At 34.2% G+C, this 19,932-nt stretch overlaps 1 protein-coding gene across 1 annotated transcript in view; it reads left to right on the forward strand.

The window, feature by feature from the left end:
• Nucleotides 1-19,932, forward strand: part of IQCM (IQ motif containing M) — a 242,330-nt gene that overhangs the window by 27,171 nt on the left and 195,227 nt on the right. The window contains exons 4-5 of the mRNA XM_088792677.1: nucleotides 11,694-11,781; nucleotides 15,977-16,065. Coding sequence (XP_088648803.1) covers nucleotides 11,694-11,781; nucleotides 15,977-16,065 — 177 coding nt within the window. The remainder of the gene's footprint in view (nucleotides 1-11,693; nucleotides 11,782-15,976; nucleotides 16,066-19,932) is intronic.

Below are 19,932 nucleotides of genomic sequence, written 5' to 3' on the forward strand. Positions count from 1 at the left end.
GATAAGCTTTGTGTGCCACATGGTGTCTCTCCCATCTCTGCTTTTGTAGTGGGAGAGCAGCCTGGAGGCAATAAGTAAACATGTGGGCGTGGCTGTGTTCCAATAAAACTTTATTTACAGGAACAGGTGCCAGATGGACAGACTTTTTGGCCGTGGCCATGGTTGTTTGCCAACAGCGCTTTAATCTGTTAGTATCATGGTAGGCAGTGCTTATTCCAAGGGTTGAGCAAGGTGATATCTGATTGTATAGGAAGAAGCTTCTGTTCACATTTTTCTATATATTCTAATTGTATGTCTATATTTATTTTATAAAGTAGTATACATAACATATTAATAAAGTGGAACATAAATATAATTGATAGATAAACAACTATACATATATTGAAACACCTGCCCCCCCACACCCCAATTTTTGTATTGATAGCAATGTGCAACAGATATTGGAAAATGGGAGACTCCTACTCTAGCTTTTCACATTTTTCACAAAGATCATGCATTTAAAAATATACTTCTCTTGTGCTTGCACATAAGAAAGGCATTCTTATTGTAGGGAATAGTGTGTGGAATTGTGAAATAGGGAAAGGGTTCTAGAGAATGTTAAGATCTTAGGAATTCTCTCATATTCTACCATTTTAATTGGAACTGTCTCAGCTACTCAACAGTTGACCATTAGTCCAATTTTTCCCTTTGACACTTATTTTCCTTTTGCCATTCACAATAATATTCTGAATGATTCCTTTCTAAATATTATTAAAATAACTTCTTATGCTGGATAAAGAATCCTCTAATTCTATTGATGGCTCAGAGCATATATTTTTATAGCTTTTGCTAATCCCACAGTATTCGACAGAAAGGACACACAAAGAACAACATGGTCATAAGTAAATAAAATATAAACAAAACACAATTGACTGAAGGCCTTGTGCTCTCCTTAGAGACCACAGTTCCAGGCCTTGGCATTCTGTCTAAACCAATGCTTGCTTCCTTTGTTTTGGAAGTTATGAAGTTTTGCATGTATTTTGTGATCCATTTCTTCTGCCTCCTTCCCCTATATACTTATAAACATGCCACTGGGAAGTGTTACTCTTAACTTTAACATGAATTACAATTAATTTCTTTTGAGATCTGTTTGTTAATTTCATGAGGCTGTTTGAAACAATTTCAGTACTTCGGGGCTATGACAAATCCAGGGTCAGAATGTCTCATACAGGTAGCTAATATAGGTAACCAAATTAAGTCAAAACCTTTTTATTTTGATTTTTTTCTGTTTTCTAAAACTGTTTAATGACATGACATAGTAACAATATTCGTTGAAAATTTCAAGGTAAACATTGTCAGAAACAAACCCAGTCATGTTATGTGCATACATGGATGTGTGTGTTCTCATACGTGTGTATCAGAAAGACGCTGTGCAAAGTGCTAATCGAATAACAGAAAGATGAGTTAGAAAAAGAGCATACATTTTGAGGAGAAATAGGGGTAATAGGAAACAGGTAATTATAACAAAAACGAGTAGCTCTAATCTTGGCTAGGAAGGAAAAGACTGGGCCTGTGATAATCCTACCATACTATATTGCATCTTAAATCCTGCGAGAAAACCACACATTTCCCTTCTGGGTCAGAGATTCCTGCCTTTTTTTTGTTTTGTTTTGAGGTGGTGTCTTTAATAAAACCTTTTTAATAGTGTCCCATTATTGCTTTCGAGTAGCCTACTTTCATTTTTACAATAAAGAAATGGTGTGTTTTAAGGTTTTTTTACTTTTATTTTATTTGTGATAAGCATGTAATTGGGTGTTTGAGAGAAAGTAGCAAATTTAAAATATAATAGAGACAGTTTTTCATTTTTCATGGGGCCTTGTCAAGCTTGAGTTTGTACGTTAGGAACCCAGCAGACCAGGATGGCCTCTGTCCTCAGCAGCTTTGCTGGTGCCTGTTGTCCACTGTGTGGAGGTCACCCTGTCTCTGCACACCCACTTTCAGGATTACCCTGGAGGCCTATTGGCATATTTAAAGTTAGAAAAGGCCCTTTGAACTATTAGTAGTGTTGGCAACATGTCTGCATTATTAATCGGTATTTGTTTCTCTGTTAAGTGCTAGGTGGAAAAGTTACTCTTTTACTTTCTAGCAGTTAATTCTAATCTTCCATAGCCACATTGTAAACATAAATTATCTCTTCCTACCAGGGAGAAATTCTTTTAAAGTGTCAGTGGAAAATAATTTCAGATATTAAAAAGTTATTCAGAGCATGCCTAAACATGTCACTACTTGAATTTCCATCTGTATTTGCTTATTTTTCTTTTTGCTTTCTTTTCATGCTTACTAATGACTCTGAAACAAACCAAACATTTAAACTTGAGGAGGCATCTTGTGCCCTTGGAAAGAAAGAGAGGAGTAGGATAAATCTTTACTTAATGCTTAATTTGTGCTAAGTGCTTATTCTAGACACTTCTCTTATGTGAAAAGCTTTCTTTCTTTTTTTTTTTGTTTCACATGTTTATCACATTTTTATTATTATTTCACATGTTTATCATTATCATTATTATTTTTTTTTAATTTTTATCATTATTTGTTTATCACATGTTTATCATTATTTGTTTTGTTTTTTTTAAAATTTTTTTTGGTTGAGTACTGGAGAGGTTACATTAATCCAAAAATATATTTAGTATTTTGGTGGTTGAATGCCAAAGTGCTGTGGGTGTGTACAATTAAGGGAATCATCAGTAAGATTATAGTCAGAAATAGAAAATCACTTTGTCTTAGTGCTTTACAAAAATGATGGTGAAATGCTTGTCATTATTTGTATGTAAATACTGATCAATATATGGTTCAATGTATGATAAGTCTTCATGCATTTATATTTGTAGCAGATATAAGTCATTCCATCTTTGTTTAGATAGATTGACTTTAACACATTAAGCAGAAACATGTCAAGATATAGGCATAGAAATTCACTCAATATTTATACTGGATTAGATCAGGTGACTGTATTGAGGCTTTTGGGTTTGTTATGTTAGAGCATATGGGCAAGTTGTAGGCTAGAAAAGATGTATGGTGTTTCCAATTTCATTTTAATTATAGATTCTTATCTACATCAATAAAAGTGTATATTTAACTTTATAAGAACTGTATGTGGTGAGCAAAATAAGAGTATGCACCCATGCATCTGTAACACATAAATTAGATTTTGATAAAAAGTAGATTGATTCTTGATAAAGTTCTGAATGTTAATGGACAACAATTCCCATTTGATTCTACCCATTTTCTATTCTTGCAGTATCGTTTTCAGTGATATAGACTGACTTTTTTTTTTTTGGCACCCACATATAAAAAATAACTGTGAAACATTTCAAACCTCAAAGTGACACTAAAACTGTGAAGTATGAAATGGAAGTGCCAGAGTGTGTGAGACATATTGCATAGCACTGCTCAGTAATTCAGTCTGTACATGCAAGAGGAATGACAACACCATTGCAAGCTGTAACGTGATTAATGCTACAAAAAATTAATAAATAAAAAGTCTTCAGTTGCAGACACTCCTTAATGCCTTAAAGTTACCACCTTCTCTGTTTAGTAGCGTTACCCTTGCAATTGCACCCTTCTCACCCCATGAATACCTGCGGTGAGAAATGAAATTATAAATGAATATTCTCCTTGATATATTGAGGTTACTAAATGGTTATGAAAAAGGACTGTGATAATTTAGGCTTCTGCATGAATACTTGTATCCTCCTCCCCTCAATAGGTGAATATATTTAGTTTTACATTGGTTTGCATTTACACCCGTCATGCACCTGATAATTGTTCTGTTCCTAGGTTTCTTCAAATGGTATTTCAACTAGAATCACATTAGGTCTTTGCATTCTCAAAATCTGATTCAAGTCCGATGTTAGAGTATCCTTCTGTATTTATTTGCTTCTGAGACTCAGTTTGGATTTTTATACATCTCACTTTTAGGAAGCGTGTTCAGAGGGATTTGGGGTTATCACCAAATATCCTCAATTTCCTAGAAAAGACACAATGGGTAAGAAAGATGAGTTCCTCTAGGGTCTCGCTGGTAATGTCCTTAGTGGGTACAAGAGTCCTGCTAGGTTAGGGAGTGCTGATGAATTTATGTTTTGTCTCAATGAAAAGCAAAAGAAACAACAAAAAAAATGTTAATGACAACAGCAACAGTTCCCTATTTCCTGAGTGCTTATAAACTCAGTGCTTTATGTGGTTAGTTTATAACTAATTTAGCACATTACTATCTAAGTTGTAAGGCTCAGAGTATCATTCCCCAATTTTAACAGTGAGGAAACTAAAGCTCTGAAAGCCTAAGCCATTTTCCCAATGCTAGAAGTAGAGCAGCAAACTCAGTCTGTTGACCCAAATGCCCTGCTGCTCCCCTTAAGTAAGTCATACTCTCTGGTATGGTGCGTCTCCAGAAGGAGTAAGAATCTTGAGCAAGTTGTTTTTGAAAACCCTTGTCCCAAGAGAGATTGCAACAGACTGGTTAGAACTAGAGGGTTTAATAGGTACCCAGCTGTGAGCTAAAGGAGAATAGGGCTGAGGTGTTAACTGAAATTATAACCAGAAGACAGTCTTCCTTCTACAGTGACGAGGGATCATGGGAAACAGGCATGGGAAGGTGGTGACTGGACAGTTAGACTTAAGGAGCTGTGACAAAAGCAGTCAATTCAAGGCATCAGAAGATGCCCAGAGAAGAGAGTGAGAAATTGGAAAACACCTATGAGTGGCCAGATTAACTGCTGCTCTAAACAAGACTCAGACATCTGGAAGTCAGTGCTTTACTCACCTCCACATGGATCATCTGTGAAGGAAAAGGAGTGTGTCAGCCCTGCTTACGTTAACTTTTATATATTTATGAATCTATGTATGTATGTATGTATTTATCCATCCACCCACATGTATCTATTCTGACAAGAAACATGAGGTCTCTGGACCAGAGACAGACTTTTAACTACACAGAGAGCATCTTACCTCAGTTTTCCCTATGATTCAATTCCCCTTGGGGCAACGCAATGAGGGCAGATGTTGCCCACATGTACAGTGAAGTTAGTACAACAGAAAAGGAACTCTGAAATTATGGCTCTTGAAGTTTGTTTAGAACTTTTAACATATTTTCCTCTCTTTTCTGGGGGGGTGGGGGTGGGGGAGAGAGAGAGAGAGAGAGAGAGAGAGAGAGAGAGAGAGAGAGAGAGAGAGAGAGAGAGCGCGCACATGAGCGAGAGAGGAAGGGGATGGTTGATGGGGATAAGAGAGAGGGAGGAGATGAAGAGATGGGGAAGAAGAGGATGAGGGGGAGGGCAAACAAGTGCTTTATAAAGGTAAGCAAATGCATTCTGGGAAGAGACTGAAATGAAAGTCCCTATGTCTATTACTCTTTGGAATGTAAATAAATGGCTCCAGGGAAGGTGCCTCTAAATCTTTGCTGAGAACTCTGTCTTTAATCTCCATAGCTTGTTTACCATTCAAGTATCTTTAACCCCTGTGATAGAATTCCTTGCTTAGAAAGCCCTGATGTTTCAGAAAGGTGAAAATATTCATGGAGAATTATCTCCTGACACCTGTTTTAATGTTGTTTAGGGGAAGATTAAGATTGGCTGACTGGGGATACACACCAGTATTTTTTCATCAGGTGAACTAGGACCCAGTAAATCCGAGCAAAGGTTCAGATTTGTGAGAGACTTTGAAATATAGCCACATTTTTTGTGTTTTTGTTTGGTTTGTTATATAGCATTATTGTGCCAATTGTGGTACTAGTGAAAATGGATAAATTTGAGATACATTTTAGTGATAGGTCATGAGTTTCTGGTTTAAATGGGTGGCTGTATGATGCTATCATTTACTGACATGGGAAAGACAGGAAAGAACAGTTTTTGAAAGAGAAAATCAATTCTATTAAGTGTATTATATATGAGATACCCATTAACATTCAAGTTCACATGTAAGACACTTATATACTCGAGTCTAAAATTTTGAGGACAGGTGTAGGCTGGAGAATAAAATTTGAATCATTGGTGTAGGGATGTAATTTATCCAAGAAACTGGATGAAATATCCTAAAGATCAAGTGAAGTTAACATAAACAAAAGGGCTTATGATCGAGGCCCAACGCAGCCATTCTTTAGAAGTCTGATAGAAGAAGAGTCAGCGAAGGAGATTGAAAATGAGCAGCTTGATTTTCATGGGAGAAAAACCAGGAGAAAGTATTGTCACATAATCCCTTTACAACAGAGTCACCATTGTCATTGAGCATTGCTGAAAGTCCAATAAGATGACAGAGGTTTTCCCAGTGCGCGTGATGCCATGAGGGTCACTGTGTCCTTGGTAAGAGTGGTGACTGTGCAAGCTGGATTGGGAATGGACTGAAGAGTAAATGGGGTGAGGAAATACAAACAGTATGTGTAAACAACCAGTTTCAACATTTTGCTACAAAGCGAAGAGAAATTGAACAGGAGCAAGAGAAGTTTTTGTTTTGCTTTGGTATTAAGTGGTAGCTATGATGATGACTGCATTAAGAGGTGATCAAAAGTAAAACCTTTTATTTGACCTTGGTCAATTCTTTTACTTACTATTTATTTCAATTCTTTGCCACTCTCCTGGAGACCCTTATCAAACTTCTCTCCCCTTCTCTCAGTAAATGACCTCACCAACTACGTCATGGAAAAAATAAAGATGTTCATCGTGAACTCACCGGAAACTTATCAATAGCCACCTGAAACTTTATCTACTTTTTTCTTTTAGAAGATAATTCCTCTTTTCTCTCAATCATAGCTAAATTCTATTCCATCCTTCCCTTCTCTGCCAGGAACCTATCTCATTTATTATGTGGTATTTGCTTTTTTTCTGTTTTCAGCTTCTCCTTTCCTATAATATATAATAATTCTAAAGGTTCTCCCATCTGAAAATATTTTGACACTAAAGCATTTTTTCCCCTCAAATTTATGTACCTGTGGTGATCATTTCATCTCTCTTCTTCCCTTCAAATCACATCTTACCAGAGTCTACATTTATTATCTCCCAAGACTTTGTTCCTTCAAACCAGTGAAATCTTGCTTCCACTTCCATCTTTCCATTAAATTGTTCAGCCACACCTTCCACTTACAACAGCTAAAGTATACCTTTCATTCCTTGTTTAAAATTTATGAAATAATGAAATTAAATTTTCATAGCACTGCAATTGGAATTACTCAATTATTTGTGTAATTATTTCATTTGGTTAATTTGATTTCTCAGACTATAACCTTCATAATCCCCAGGTTATTTCTTATATCCCTAGTTCCTAGCAGACTGCCTGTTACATTATAGGCATTTGGTAAATATTTGTTGAATGAATAATTGAATAAGTGGATGATGGATAAACACACAACTCTTGTCCTCAAGAGACCATGAAAGAGTTCACAATCTAGTGAGGAATTGGCATTCTATATAACACACATGTGCTGGAAATTCCAACAGTAGAAAATCATATGACATCCACCCAGCCCACACACTAGAATGTGAAATGTCAGTAAATTGCAATCTGTCATTCTTGACTGATGAATCTGTCTATAAATTTGAAACATTAAGTTTTAAATTTTGTTATAATTATTTCATATGAAATTGAATGTAATTTAGATAATGAGTCTTAAAAAGAGACAAAGGTGCCTAAAGTATTTTATAGTTACTCAATATACAAATTTTACAGTCTCATTTTTTGATTGTAAAGGATCTGGATTTAACCCGTGTAAAGCACTTTTATAGCATCATTGTCTCTGTGTAGAAGAGACCTTAAACCTCTTCTAGCCCAACTATTTTCTTGATGTAAAATTCTGTCTATAATATTCTCCAGAAAGTTTCTATCCAATCTCTACCGGGTGACACCTGTGATAGGGAACACACTCGCTTTCATGGTATCCGATTTCTTAATTATTAAAAGTCTAAATTCTACTTAGCATAATACCCTCCAGGTCATAAGTGGAATAAGTTAGACAGAGAAAGAAAAATACCACACGGTTTCACTTATATGTGGAATCTAAAAACAACAACAAGATCAAAACAAATGAACAAACAAAACACAACAAAAATACACTCACGGAAATGAAGATCAGAGCGATGAGGGGTATGGGGATGGGTGAAAAAGGTGAAGAATATAGTCAATAATATTGTGATAAGTTTGCATGGTAACATGACTACTAGACTTAGTGTGGCAATTATATTGTAAGGTATGTAAATGTTGAATCACTATACCGTGCATCTGAAACTAATATAATATATGCCAACTATATTTTTAAAAACCCTCTAAATTTTAGAATACTAGTTCCTAGTAACTTACATTGGTCCAGTTTAACTCTATTGTTTTTAAGATTGGCTGCTTTTAGCCACCTGAATTAGAGCTCTTGTGTTTGTTTGTTTTTTGGAAAGGGGAGAAATAAAAATTCTTTTCGAAGGTTGGGGGAGAAATGGGGTTAGTTGAAGGAGGAATATATATCTATTGTAGCTGAGAAAAAAAACTGAAAGAAAGTAATCCATGTCACTGGCACATACAGTACTGACATTAAAAATTTTACGTAATTAAATAAGAGGTGTTAAATATTCTCTCTATTGATTCGTGTAACAAATGTTTGTTGAATGTGTTAGGTATTATAATGAATGGTACAAATTGTTTCAATGTTTAGACCAAATAATATTCCCTGAGTTGAGTTTTGAAATGTGAATGATTAGCAAAATGGGGGAAAAGTATTTCAGGTATTCCTTAATTCAATATATTTTTATAGAGTACTGAAAATGGAAAAACAAAAACAAAAACAAAAAACCCAGAATAATAAATATAAAGACTTAGAGCAGAGACCAGCTTCTGTTCCTGGCAGTTTTTGTGTATTTCTGGTAGCCTTGAGCTTTCATTTTCATTGAACCTTTTATGAGGAAAGCACAGGGAAAACATTCATGACACATTCAAGATAGGAAGTCAGGTCAGAGACTCCCCAAATTTGAGTTCCCCCAAAAGGTGATGCTGTCTGGGAAAGATTAAACCAAGAAAATAAAAAGCCTTGCTTTGTAAGAAGGAAATAGCAAAGAAATGTGAGTGTCTCAGCCTTGGATCTGAGAGAAGAAAAAAAGTTTCCTTTTATAATTCATAACTACAAACAAGCTCATCTGGGATTGAATCAGAATCCATATTACCAGTATCTCATAAATCCCTAAGTGAAAAATTAGTTAAATGTTATTATAAGTTGAAAGTTTTCTCAAATGCCTGGATGGCAAACAAATTATTTCTTGAGGAATAGATCTTAATCCCAATTTGCAAATAATTCCCATTTGTATGAAATATGAGTTTACAATTAAAAAAACAAACATACATAAAAAAGAAATTAGCTACTGTGAGTGAGAGACTGAGCCCTTCAACTCCCCCAAAATGAAATTAGATTTACAAAGTCCATAGACATTAGAATTTCCTGATACAGAAGAGAAAATAAATATGCTTAATATGTTTAAAAAGTAAAAGTGTAAAAGATATGAATAAACTAGACACCATTAAATGTTCAGGAAGTTTTATAAAGAACCAAAGGGACTTCTGGAAATAAATAATAATTTAAATAAAAAATTTGATACATTTTAAATATAGGTTTAATAGAGCTGAAGAGAGAATTAGTAAGCTAGAAAGAGTATCTGAAGAAATTTGTAAAATGAAGCAAAAAAAGATGGAAAATATGAAAGCTTCAGGGCTCGGGATAGAATATTGAGAACTTTTAACATAAATCGAACTAGAATTTTCTGATTAGGAATCACTAGAGAATGGGGAGAAAGGTAAATTTAGAAGAGATAATGGCCACTGCTTCTTGGAGACCTGGTTGTAGGTCTGGGACATGGAAAGGACAGGGAGCCTAGAGCTCTTATTTTGCAGGAGAGAAGGAGCCTGGAACTCGTATTGTGGCAGGCAGGAAGGAGTGTTCAAAAATGGTGAAGATCTGTCAAAATAGTACAAGAGCTGACTGGCCAATTTTGGCATAATGACGGAAGAATAATAATGGAAGTGGATTATAACACATTGAGTAAAAAAGGAATTAATTAGTTATACTCTACATCTCCCTTCGCTAGAAGTTAGCATAGCTATTTTCACCAGGTAGATATTACTTAAATAAACAAACAAATATGCTTATTGAGTATTTATCATCATGATTAAGAATGCAGACTCCATGGATAGGCTGCTTGGGTTTGAATATTTACTCTACCTGCTGCTAGCTCTGTAACCTTGGGAAAGTTAACCTCTATTTTTCTGCTTCAGTGTCCTCATCAGTAAATTGGAGGAAAAAATAGTACCTAATTTGTGGGGTGGTTGAGAGAATAAAATATGGTAACCCATATACAGCAATTAGTACCCTTCGTGTATGGCAAGTATTTTCAAATGCTTCTATTTTTAGGACTCTAACCTTTTTTCAGGACTCTATAAATTCTTTCTCTACTTCACCTTAATATGATATTTCTCTACTTGCCATGTATCTTTACATAAAGTGTGTCCTTTGCGCTCTGTAGATATCCTCCAAAGCAAACAAGACAGAAATTACCCTCTTTCCCTGATTAGGTACCTGAGGTCCCCTGACTTCTGGGGGGCAATAGAGCAGATGGTTGAAGGGTGAACCTACAGTCAGAAGGATACAGGTTGGTGCCCTGGCTCCGTATCTTTAAACTTACAGGATCTTGTTGGGTAGTCTGCTGTCCTCATATATAAAAGGGAATAATCACAGTTCTTTACCAAAACAAACAAACAAGCCAACAGAAAAAACCAGTTATGAGGCTTACATGTAAGATGACGACACATAGGGAATGCTAACTAACACCACTGGTATATTATGGTCAACAAATATTAATGTTCTGTTTTCCATCTCTCCAAAATTTGATATCCTACGTTATATGTTTTAAATCTAAATTATATAATGCAGTCAACTGTGCTTTTCTATTTGTTAGCATTGAGACACCATCAGTTTGTTACTAATTCTAAAACAGAAGCTTTCATCTCATATATTCTCTGTATCTTTAATATATTTTTAATATACATGGCTAGTAGCTGTAAGGTGCTTGATGTATGACAATATTTTGTTGTAATTTTTCAAACTGTTACATTAACTGTACAAAATATAAAGTGATAAGTATTTTTAAAATATTTATGTAAATTTGCCTTTAGGCTCTAAGAACTACTTTCTTTTTTTTTTTTAAGCAGAAACTTGGCCTTTTTTGGACTTCACATTTTCTATTAAATGGATGAGATTTTTGGAGCATTCAATGTTCCTATTTACATTAACTAATGATTGTTAAATTATTTTAAAATAGCAAGTTCTCCTATAAAAACTAAGCTTTATGATGATAGTGATAATAATGCTGATATGTATAAAAAAGGCTGTTTATACTCATTGGTATGTGCTTTGCCGTGCAGACATTTCACTGGGAGTTATCTCCTTCCTGATATATGCAGTTCATTTACTCTATACTTTCAGTCCTAAATTTTAGTAATTACAAAACATCTGAGAAGCATGGGGTGAAAAAAAACACTAAAATGTGTTTTTAGAGTACCTTTGTGTTAGTAATTTTTTTGAAAAATATTGTACTACTTGTTATTAAAAAATCTGTGATTTGCAATTTAATTTGAAAAACACACTTATAACTTAAAAACTAATAGTATACAATTAGAGTTTTTTTCTTTTTTTTAAATTCCAGAACAAGTTAAACTGGGTAAAATAGTGACTAATATTGAATCAGTGAGTAAAAGAATGGAGAAAGAAAAGCAACAGTATGGGAAGTCCAGGTAAAGTATAATAGCTAAACTATAGAAAATATATACTTTTCTTCTATGCCAATATTTCCTGACCGATTGTTGTCATTTCTCATGTCTATTAACACCCCATGCATAAGGCTAATTTATCCTTCTGTTTGAGTCCCTTAAAGCATATCAATTATCAAAATTTTAGTTTTTAGTTCAATTAACTTTTGAACTGAAGGATGTCTGAGTAGTTAAGCAAACCATCTGGGTTTTACAGTGCATAAGCTCAAATCCAATTTATGGCTTTCTTGAGAAAAATGCCATATTTTATGATAATATTACATAAGTTTGGGATTTTAATCACTCATCTGCAGCAATTATGGAGCAAAGCTAAGTTATACTTTTTTTTTTAACTTAATAATTTAAAGTTAATCTTTTTTCTAACAGAAGGTGAGGCTGATCCTACAGAGCATAGTTAGAAGGCAGGAATTTTGAGCAGTGTTTCTGCTTTCCAAAGGTGTGGGGTGATGGGTCAGTTAATATGCTAAAGTATTCCAAAAAACTAGCATCATCTTTAAGATAATTTTACAATTGTGTACATAATTGTTGGCCCTAAAGGTACAGGTGGACCCTCTAAAGGCCCTTCAGCACATTTTATAGGAACATTTATACTTGTAGAATGTAAATATTGCTCATTAAAATGCATTTTTCAGTGCTTTGTTTTACATTAATTCATTATTATAACATGGTCAGAAATTTGGGGTAATTGCACAATTAAAAATGAAATAAATTTGAGAAAATGTTGCTCTGTCTGTACAGAAGTTCACTGATCTTCCGGCATTTATGCTGCAAACTGTGCTTAACACTAGAAGATTGATGCTCAGAAGTAACCACTTTCTTGCCTTAAGTGTAATATGATACTCAATTTTGCAAGAGTAGGATGTGTGTGTGTGTGTGTGTGTGTGTGTGTGTGTGTGTGTATATATATATATATATATATATATATATATATAGAGAGAGAGAGAGAGAGAGAGAGAGAGAGAGAGAGAGAAAGAGAGAGAGCGCTTTAATATGAGGGTGTGGTTTTATCCATGATAAAGGAAGGTATTAATTGCTAAGGGAAAAAAAATGATTGTATTGGGAATTTACTGGTTTATAAAAAATTCCTTTCTGCCTTACTTAATTTAACCCAAGACCCCGGCTGGTTTAGCAGAGTGGTAGCTGTTAAAAAAGTGATTAATATAGCAATTTAACCAAAATAGTTTAGAATTTCAAGTAAGCTTTTAATAGCTAGAAACATAAACTAATTTGAAAACCTATTTTCAGTATATTTAGATGGGGCTGGTAATCCAAGGAAGAAGAATAATGATTTAGGGACAAGTGAACACTTATTAATAATAAATCTAATCAGGTTTAATATCTTTCAGTATGTCTTTCTCAAGAGAGTTAAATATTTACCAAGTAATTATTTCTTCTACAACTGGTAGAAGATAAAGTTCTCTCTCTACACCATAAAGTCCCTTCTTTTTTATGAAAACATGTCTTGCTTTATGAGGAAGATCCACATCCTTTGCAATTAAGAGCAAGTACATGTACTTCCAATGACAGCTGGGGACACGTAAAACCTGAACTTTAATCCACCTGGGCTGCTTTGTTTTTATAGCTAGCTAGCTGACGTGTTTTCTACCTTAGCAGTTCTCTTCATTTCATTAATATTAGAAGTGTGATGGGGATGCAGAAGGTAAGACAAATAAGTGTTTTGGGACATGGTGACTCAGGGTTTTAGAAAACCTGTGCTTGTCTTAACAAATAAATGTCATTAGACTGAAATTTTTATTGAAATCGAGTTCACCACCTGATTAAGATAAGGAAACTTAAGAATAAGGATGTAAGCAACAGAAAGGAAAATAGAATAAATCAGGAAATCAGATGGGACTCTTAACAATGCAGTGACAGGCTCTAGCACTAATTAGCACAATTGACCAACCCTTTGCGAGTCTCTCAAAGGGTTTCCGTTCAAGACAAATAGACCCCTGTGACAGAAGTCGTATAAAATTACTTATAATTCCCCTGAACTTGCCTTGGAAAATACTAATTTTTAACATGGCACAATATTTTTAGGCCATAAAAATATTGGCCCAACACAAGAAATTTCCTTGGACAGCATATGAAGAAATATTATAGACTCTTATAAATGTATGATTTCTTTATTTCCCCAAATTTCCCTATGTTTGACGTGCAGAAGGAAAACAAAATTGACTACTTCTACGTTTTCAAATTTAAGTTTAAGGAAGTGAAATTCTTCAATGTACCTTTTACTTTTAACTTCAAAGACTAATTATCATACATTAGCGTACTCTTTTTATGACAATAATGATAAATATGAGTGCATTCTAAATGTTAATTTTCCATCAAGGAAATTCATTATTATTCACTCTTTATTAGAGTGGAGTTTTTTTAGTTTAATATTCGGTGCATTTGAAGGTATGACGACTGCATTTCTATAAATGCATTCTGTACTTCAGGCAAGTGAGCCTGACCTTCTTCCCCTTGTTTTGTGATCCATGGGAGTTTCCTGTGTATTACATGAGAATTTGTGTTTAGGTTATTCTGATCAATTTAATAACAATGAATATATTACAAAATAATGATAAAATCCTTCGTGACATTACACATTTGTGTTGAAATGATTCTGCCATTTCACCTTAATGTTTTTAAACTATTTTACTTAAGTGAATGAATTGGGGTATACGTTTATTAAGGGGGAATCATTTAAAAATTGAATTAATAGTTCTAATTTGGAGATTTACATGATATTTAACCATAGATCAAATAGAAGAAAGCAAAGCAAACTATGACTGATCAGTATATCTTGGCCCAAATCTTGGTGCAGAACTGCCTCTCATATTTTCCTCTGGCAATATGACTTGATCATGTTAGGTATACCTCAGTTCTTTGGCTACCCACATGTGATGAGCACATGAATGACAGCTAGACTAATGGACCTTATATTCCATCATTGATTTACTATTTATTGAGTGACTACTATGCACCTGTTGTAAAACCCTGAACAGGCTAGTCACACTCTCTTCCCTCAGAGACCCTACTTTTCAATGGGCAAAATGTTTTAAAATCCTAAAAATTTCTCTAACACTTATATTACATTTGAGTTAGCAATTTCATTTCTAGACATTTATAATAAGAAAAAAATAATTGGACAGGTATATTTTTATCAATGTTTATAAATAACAAGAAAATGGTAGCCACTCAAATATTCAGCAAAAGAAGATTGACTGGTAAATCACCAGCATGTTAAATCCATACAATGGAATGCTATGTAATGGGCCAAAATAGCAATGTACATCTTTGTACATTTACAAAGAAAGATATTCACACTATAAAGTGCAGCGATAAGCTAAAAATGTATGTACATTTATGTACACATAAGCATAGTAAAAGGATGGACAATATTGCACGTGTTAATCAAGATAGATGGTGTCAATATAAAGTAGTATCAAGGAGCTTAGTTACTGACGTCTCAATCACTCCTGGATTCAAATTTTGGTTCTGCTCATTTGTAGAGGGCATAATATAAACTGCGTACAACTTAACCCCTAAATGTCTTAATTTCTTCATTTATAAAATAGGTATAATGATAGTAAACACTCAGAGGCTTGTTGTGATGATTAAATGTGACAAGACACAGAAAAGGTTTAGAATCGCCCTGGGTGATAGGAAGCATTTAAGGGTTTGCAATGATTACTAAAATATTAGGGTAGTGACTTAGGAGCAATTAGTTTTTCCTTTTGCTTATTTACATTTTCTAAGGTTTCTGCATGATATCTGGTATTTGATACAGGTAACATGGTTGAAGCTCTCCAAGTCAAGATAAGAACACATGTTACTTTAAAATCTTTTGCAAAACAGATAAGAAATAGGTATGACGCATGTTCATTACTCTGATTTTTGTTAGATTTTTTTTCATTCAGAAAGCGACTGTCCCTATTTGTTATCCATGCTCAGGGCCACCAAAATTTGGTATTATTTTGTATTTATTCAATAATAAATGTTTACAGAGGGCCTACGATGTGCCTTTGATGCTGCAGGATGCTGTACAACAGGTGTTGTCTCTGTTGACAGGAGACAAGTAGCTTTCTCTTCAATATTAGTCTCGAAAGTTTGTATTTTAAAATAGAACTGTTAAATCACTCAAAGCGCTAACTTTATGTTTTCAAAACAGAACGTTGGACTCATATGTCTTCCCCTTCACCAACCTTGGTTTGACCATACCACCCACAACCCCTGCCACCGGGCTTCCGAAAGAAAATGGTGAGCCTTGTTGCTATAGCAACACAGTGATTTTTATTTATTTATTATTATTTGCATTCATTTAATATACAACGCGAAATAGCTATTACTGAACAGTCACTTCCTTTATGTTTTATTGCAAATACTGTGTCAAAAGATAAAGAGATTTCAGAAACAACTAATAATTAATGTTTAACTTCTTTATTTGAACTTGCGAGATTGGATTTTTTTGATGTGTGTGAGTGTTGAAGGTATTAGGTGATTTTAAGGATAAGTTCTTATAATTTAAAAAGTTTCTCAATAATTGAGTTATTATGTTTTTAGAAATACATATTCTTCAAAAGAAAATACAGACAATTCTTTAAAGTCCCTTAAGTGTGATTGAGAAACTCTCTAGAACTTGGTGAGCTACTTGAAGACCTAGGGGGCTATTGATTCAAAAAATTGATTCCTCCTTTTAAACTTGTTATTCATGTTCTTGAACTTCAGACTGTCATTAAGAGAAAACTCATCTTACAGAGTGGGACTTTGATTATTTTTGGAGGAAATATTTGAAAATTTGGTGAATAAACTCCTCCTCGGGTTCTCAAGATACTCTTGCATAAAATTTCCTTCACCCAACTCAAATTTTACCACCTTTTATTTGTTTGGATTATTATAGAAGGAATTCAAGCATCAAATGGAGGCTCATGAACACATTTTCATTCATCTAACCAATATTCATCAAAACTATTAATATTTGTGAACATAATGTCAGAATCTTAAACACATCCAATAGGTCTGTTTAAAAATTTTGATTGTTGTATCAATCCATAGTTTAAATTCTTTTCAGGCTTGATCAGATAATTTGAGGCCCAAGGGTAGTAGAATAATGTGTAGGTCTCAGTTGAGTTTAAAATTGAATATATATGTGAAGAAGTAAAGGCTGTGAAAAATTCCTCATAAGGCATAGGTCTAATGGATATAATAGTTTGATAGGTAATAAACTTGAAATATGATCACTCTGAAAGCTGAGCTTTACAGCCCTTAACTACCTCATAAGTAAAAGTTGTACTAATTCTGTGCCATTTAGAGTTTATTCAGGATTATCCTAAGAGCTGTGGAAGACTCTATTTTCAAATACTGTCCACCTCACATAAGTCACATGTGTCTTTCCCTTGCCACGAGCTTCTTAGCAAGAATTCTCAGGGCTTTAGTCTAAATGTAGGCATTTGTTTAAGCCTTCTTTTTTACATATACGCAGAGCTTATTATAAAAAGGCTTGACCACTGTTTGTTTTGTGCTAAAGAGAAGGTAGAAGACCTTTCTAAAATATTTGTTGAAAGAACCCCAGTTACTATCATAGCTACAGATTATTGTGAAATTGTGAGTAGAAGGCTGGCAGAATGGGCAGTCACCTATGTGATATGTTTTGAAATTTGCTGAAATTTCTGTCAGTACAAAAATCTTCTGCTAAGATATCTGAAATATTTACTAATAGAACCATAACTTCATTGAAACTAAAGACTCCATATTCTTTTATGTTCTTGACCTTCAGACTGTCATTAAGAGACTGTCATTATTCATGTTCTTGAACTTCAGAACTAGTGACTGGCACATATTAGGGATTAACATTTGTTGAATGAATGAATGAAGATAAAAAGAGAAGCCACCTAAATGGAATATACTTTTATATGTGTTTGTGTGTCTATTTCTGCATAGTAGGCTAGAACATGATTACTGCTAAAAGAAAAAAAAATTGGGGAACTAAAATAAAATAATAACAGCAATGAATGTAAACACGCGAAAGAATAGCCCCAGACATCATTTTTTAGTTCTTGATTACTGATTATATGTAGACTGCAAAGATACCATAAAAAGAAGGAAAACGTTATGCAGTTTAGTTTATATGCTTTAAAACCAAATCACTGGGCAGATTATTAGTTTTATGATATAAGTCTCTCAATGCGCATATAACGTCATGGGGAGTTGGAAGGTTGAACATGCTGAAAGTGTAAAAAATTGCAATAAAAATCATTATTTCCAAATGCTATAGGGTAGCTATTCTTTTTCTCCTTAAAATGAAATGTATTTTTAATCAAGAAAGAGTGGTAATTTCATCACTGCTTTGTTGTATATGATGCTTTGTTTTATTTTGTTTCGTTTTCAGCCAAACCACTTCTTTAAAAATTGGAACATTTTTGTGTGTGTGGGCTGAAATATCTGAAGGCTTGTGGCCAGCAACTTATTTTATATCAGCTATTAGTAAAATCTAAAAAATATTGGTTTTTCTTTTTGAATAACCTAGGTGTGGTCCTGGCTTTGTGTCTTGGGTAAAAAATCATGCATGCATTTTATAGGCTTAATTTTTTAGTTCATTTTAAGATGATAGTCTAAAAATTTGCACAACGAAGCTTTTTTTCCACATCATTATTGTAACTCTGTTTAGTAAGTTACAGCTTCACTGAATATCTGCAACAGTCACTGAGGCCTGTTTAATAACAGAATGTAGCTGAAATTGTGAGAGAATGGAGATCTTGTGGTTTTCTCTGGGGTGTATGGTAATTTACTGGGCTTTTACATTAAAATTGCCCAATTCATTTTTAGAATAAATAAATTATTCTTATTAAAGAAAAAAGGAAAGGCAATTAGAACATAGGAATTAAGACAAAGTCATGATTTCTATTCATTTGAATTATATGTAATAAATTATATATATACATATATATATAAATACACGTATTTATTTATATATACTTATATATATCTTATACTGCTTTAAGCCTTGTCTTTTAGAACAGTATAGCTCAGTGATTAAGGGTGAAGGCACTGGAGTTATTTTATACTCTAATAAGGTTAGAATTTTGGCTCTGCCAGTTTCTAGCTGAGAAACCTCATCCTCATTACTTAATCACTCTGTGACTCATTCGTTAAATAGGGAATAATAACAATACCAACCTCAATGTTGTAAAATATATAACATACATCCTGGTGCTTGGTAAAACTGAGCTATGGTTATTAGTTACCATTCCCTAGCTATAAATAGCAAAGCATACATAGATTTGAACATACGGTGTTGGAGCTCTAGCTTTGACCCTATCCTAAAGCATATACTGCAGAAGCACAAGGCACATCTTAGTACAACACTGAAAGAAAATGGTGACTTACCCTATCACAGCATCAGGAAGGGTGGCTTGTTGTTATTGATTGTGTAAAGACAATCACTGTTGCCTTTCCTGAATTCAGCTGTTTTTGCCATTTGTCATTGTTAGCATTCTGTTCTAGACCTTGAATGTGCCTATTGCCCTCCTACTTCAATAAATTTGGTAGGCCACTCTTAAACTTATATTCCCCAAGCACTCCTTTCACCAGTAATTTCAAAGCTTTCTCCCCATCTTTATGATTCTAAGGGAATAGGCCCATGGTAGAAACCCTTTAACAGACATTGTGCAAAGAAAGTTCTGGGATGAAGGGAGATGTGCCAAAGCAGCCCCCATTGCTCTACATAAGAACCAACTAACTCTCTGTAGAGCCTGGTGCAGAGCCCTTCAATTTTCTGGGCTTTGGTTTCATCATCTGTGATCCTCAAGGAAAGAATGAAACTACCCTCAATGAAAGGGAGGAAAGGTTAGAAAATTTTCTTTTTCCGTAGGGCTTCTTCTTAGATATTAAAACCTCTGTACAGAAGCATTGTCAGGAGGAAAGAGAACCAGCCCCCAGACTCTGCTCTTGGCAAGATTTTATTTTATCTCCCTTTCCAAGTTCACAGCCTTGAGACCCACAGGACAAATCTCATTAAGTATGTCCTTTAACTCTGTCATACATCAATCTCCACAAGACACATAGGATTTCAAGGTCACCTTTTATCACCGAAACTCCACTCTATATAATTCTGTATGTCTTTTTGTC

Source organism: Rhinolophus sinicus, chromosome 15 (genome assembly GCF_057876585.1).
Source record: "Rhinolophus sinicus isolate RSI-liver-muscle chromosome 15, RSI-T2T, whole genome shotgun sequence".
Lineage (NCBI taxonomy): Eukaryota > Metazoa > Chordata > Mammalia > Chiroptera > Rhinolophidae > Rhinolophus > Rhinolophus sinicus.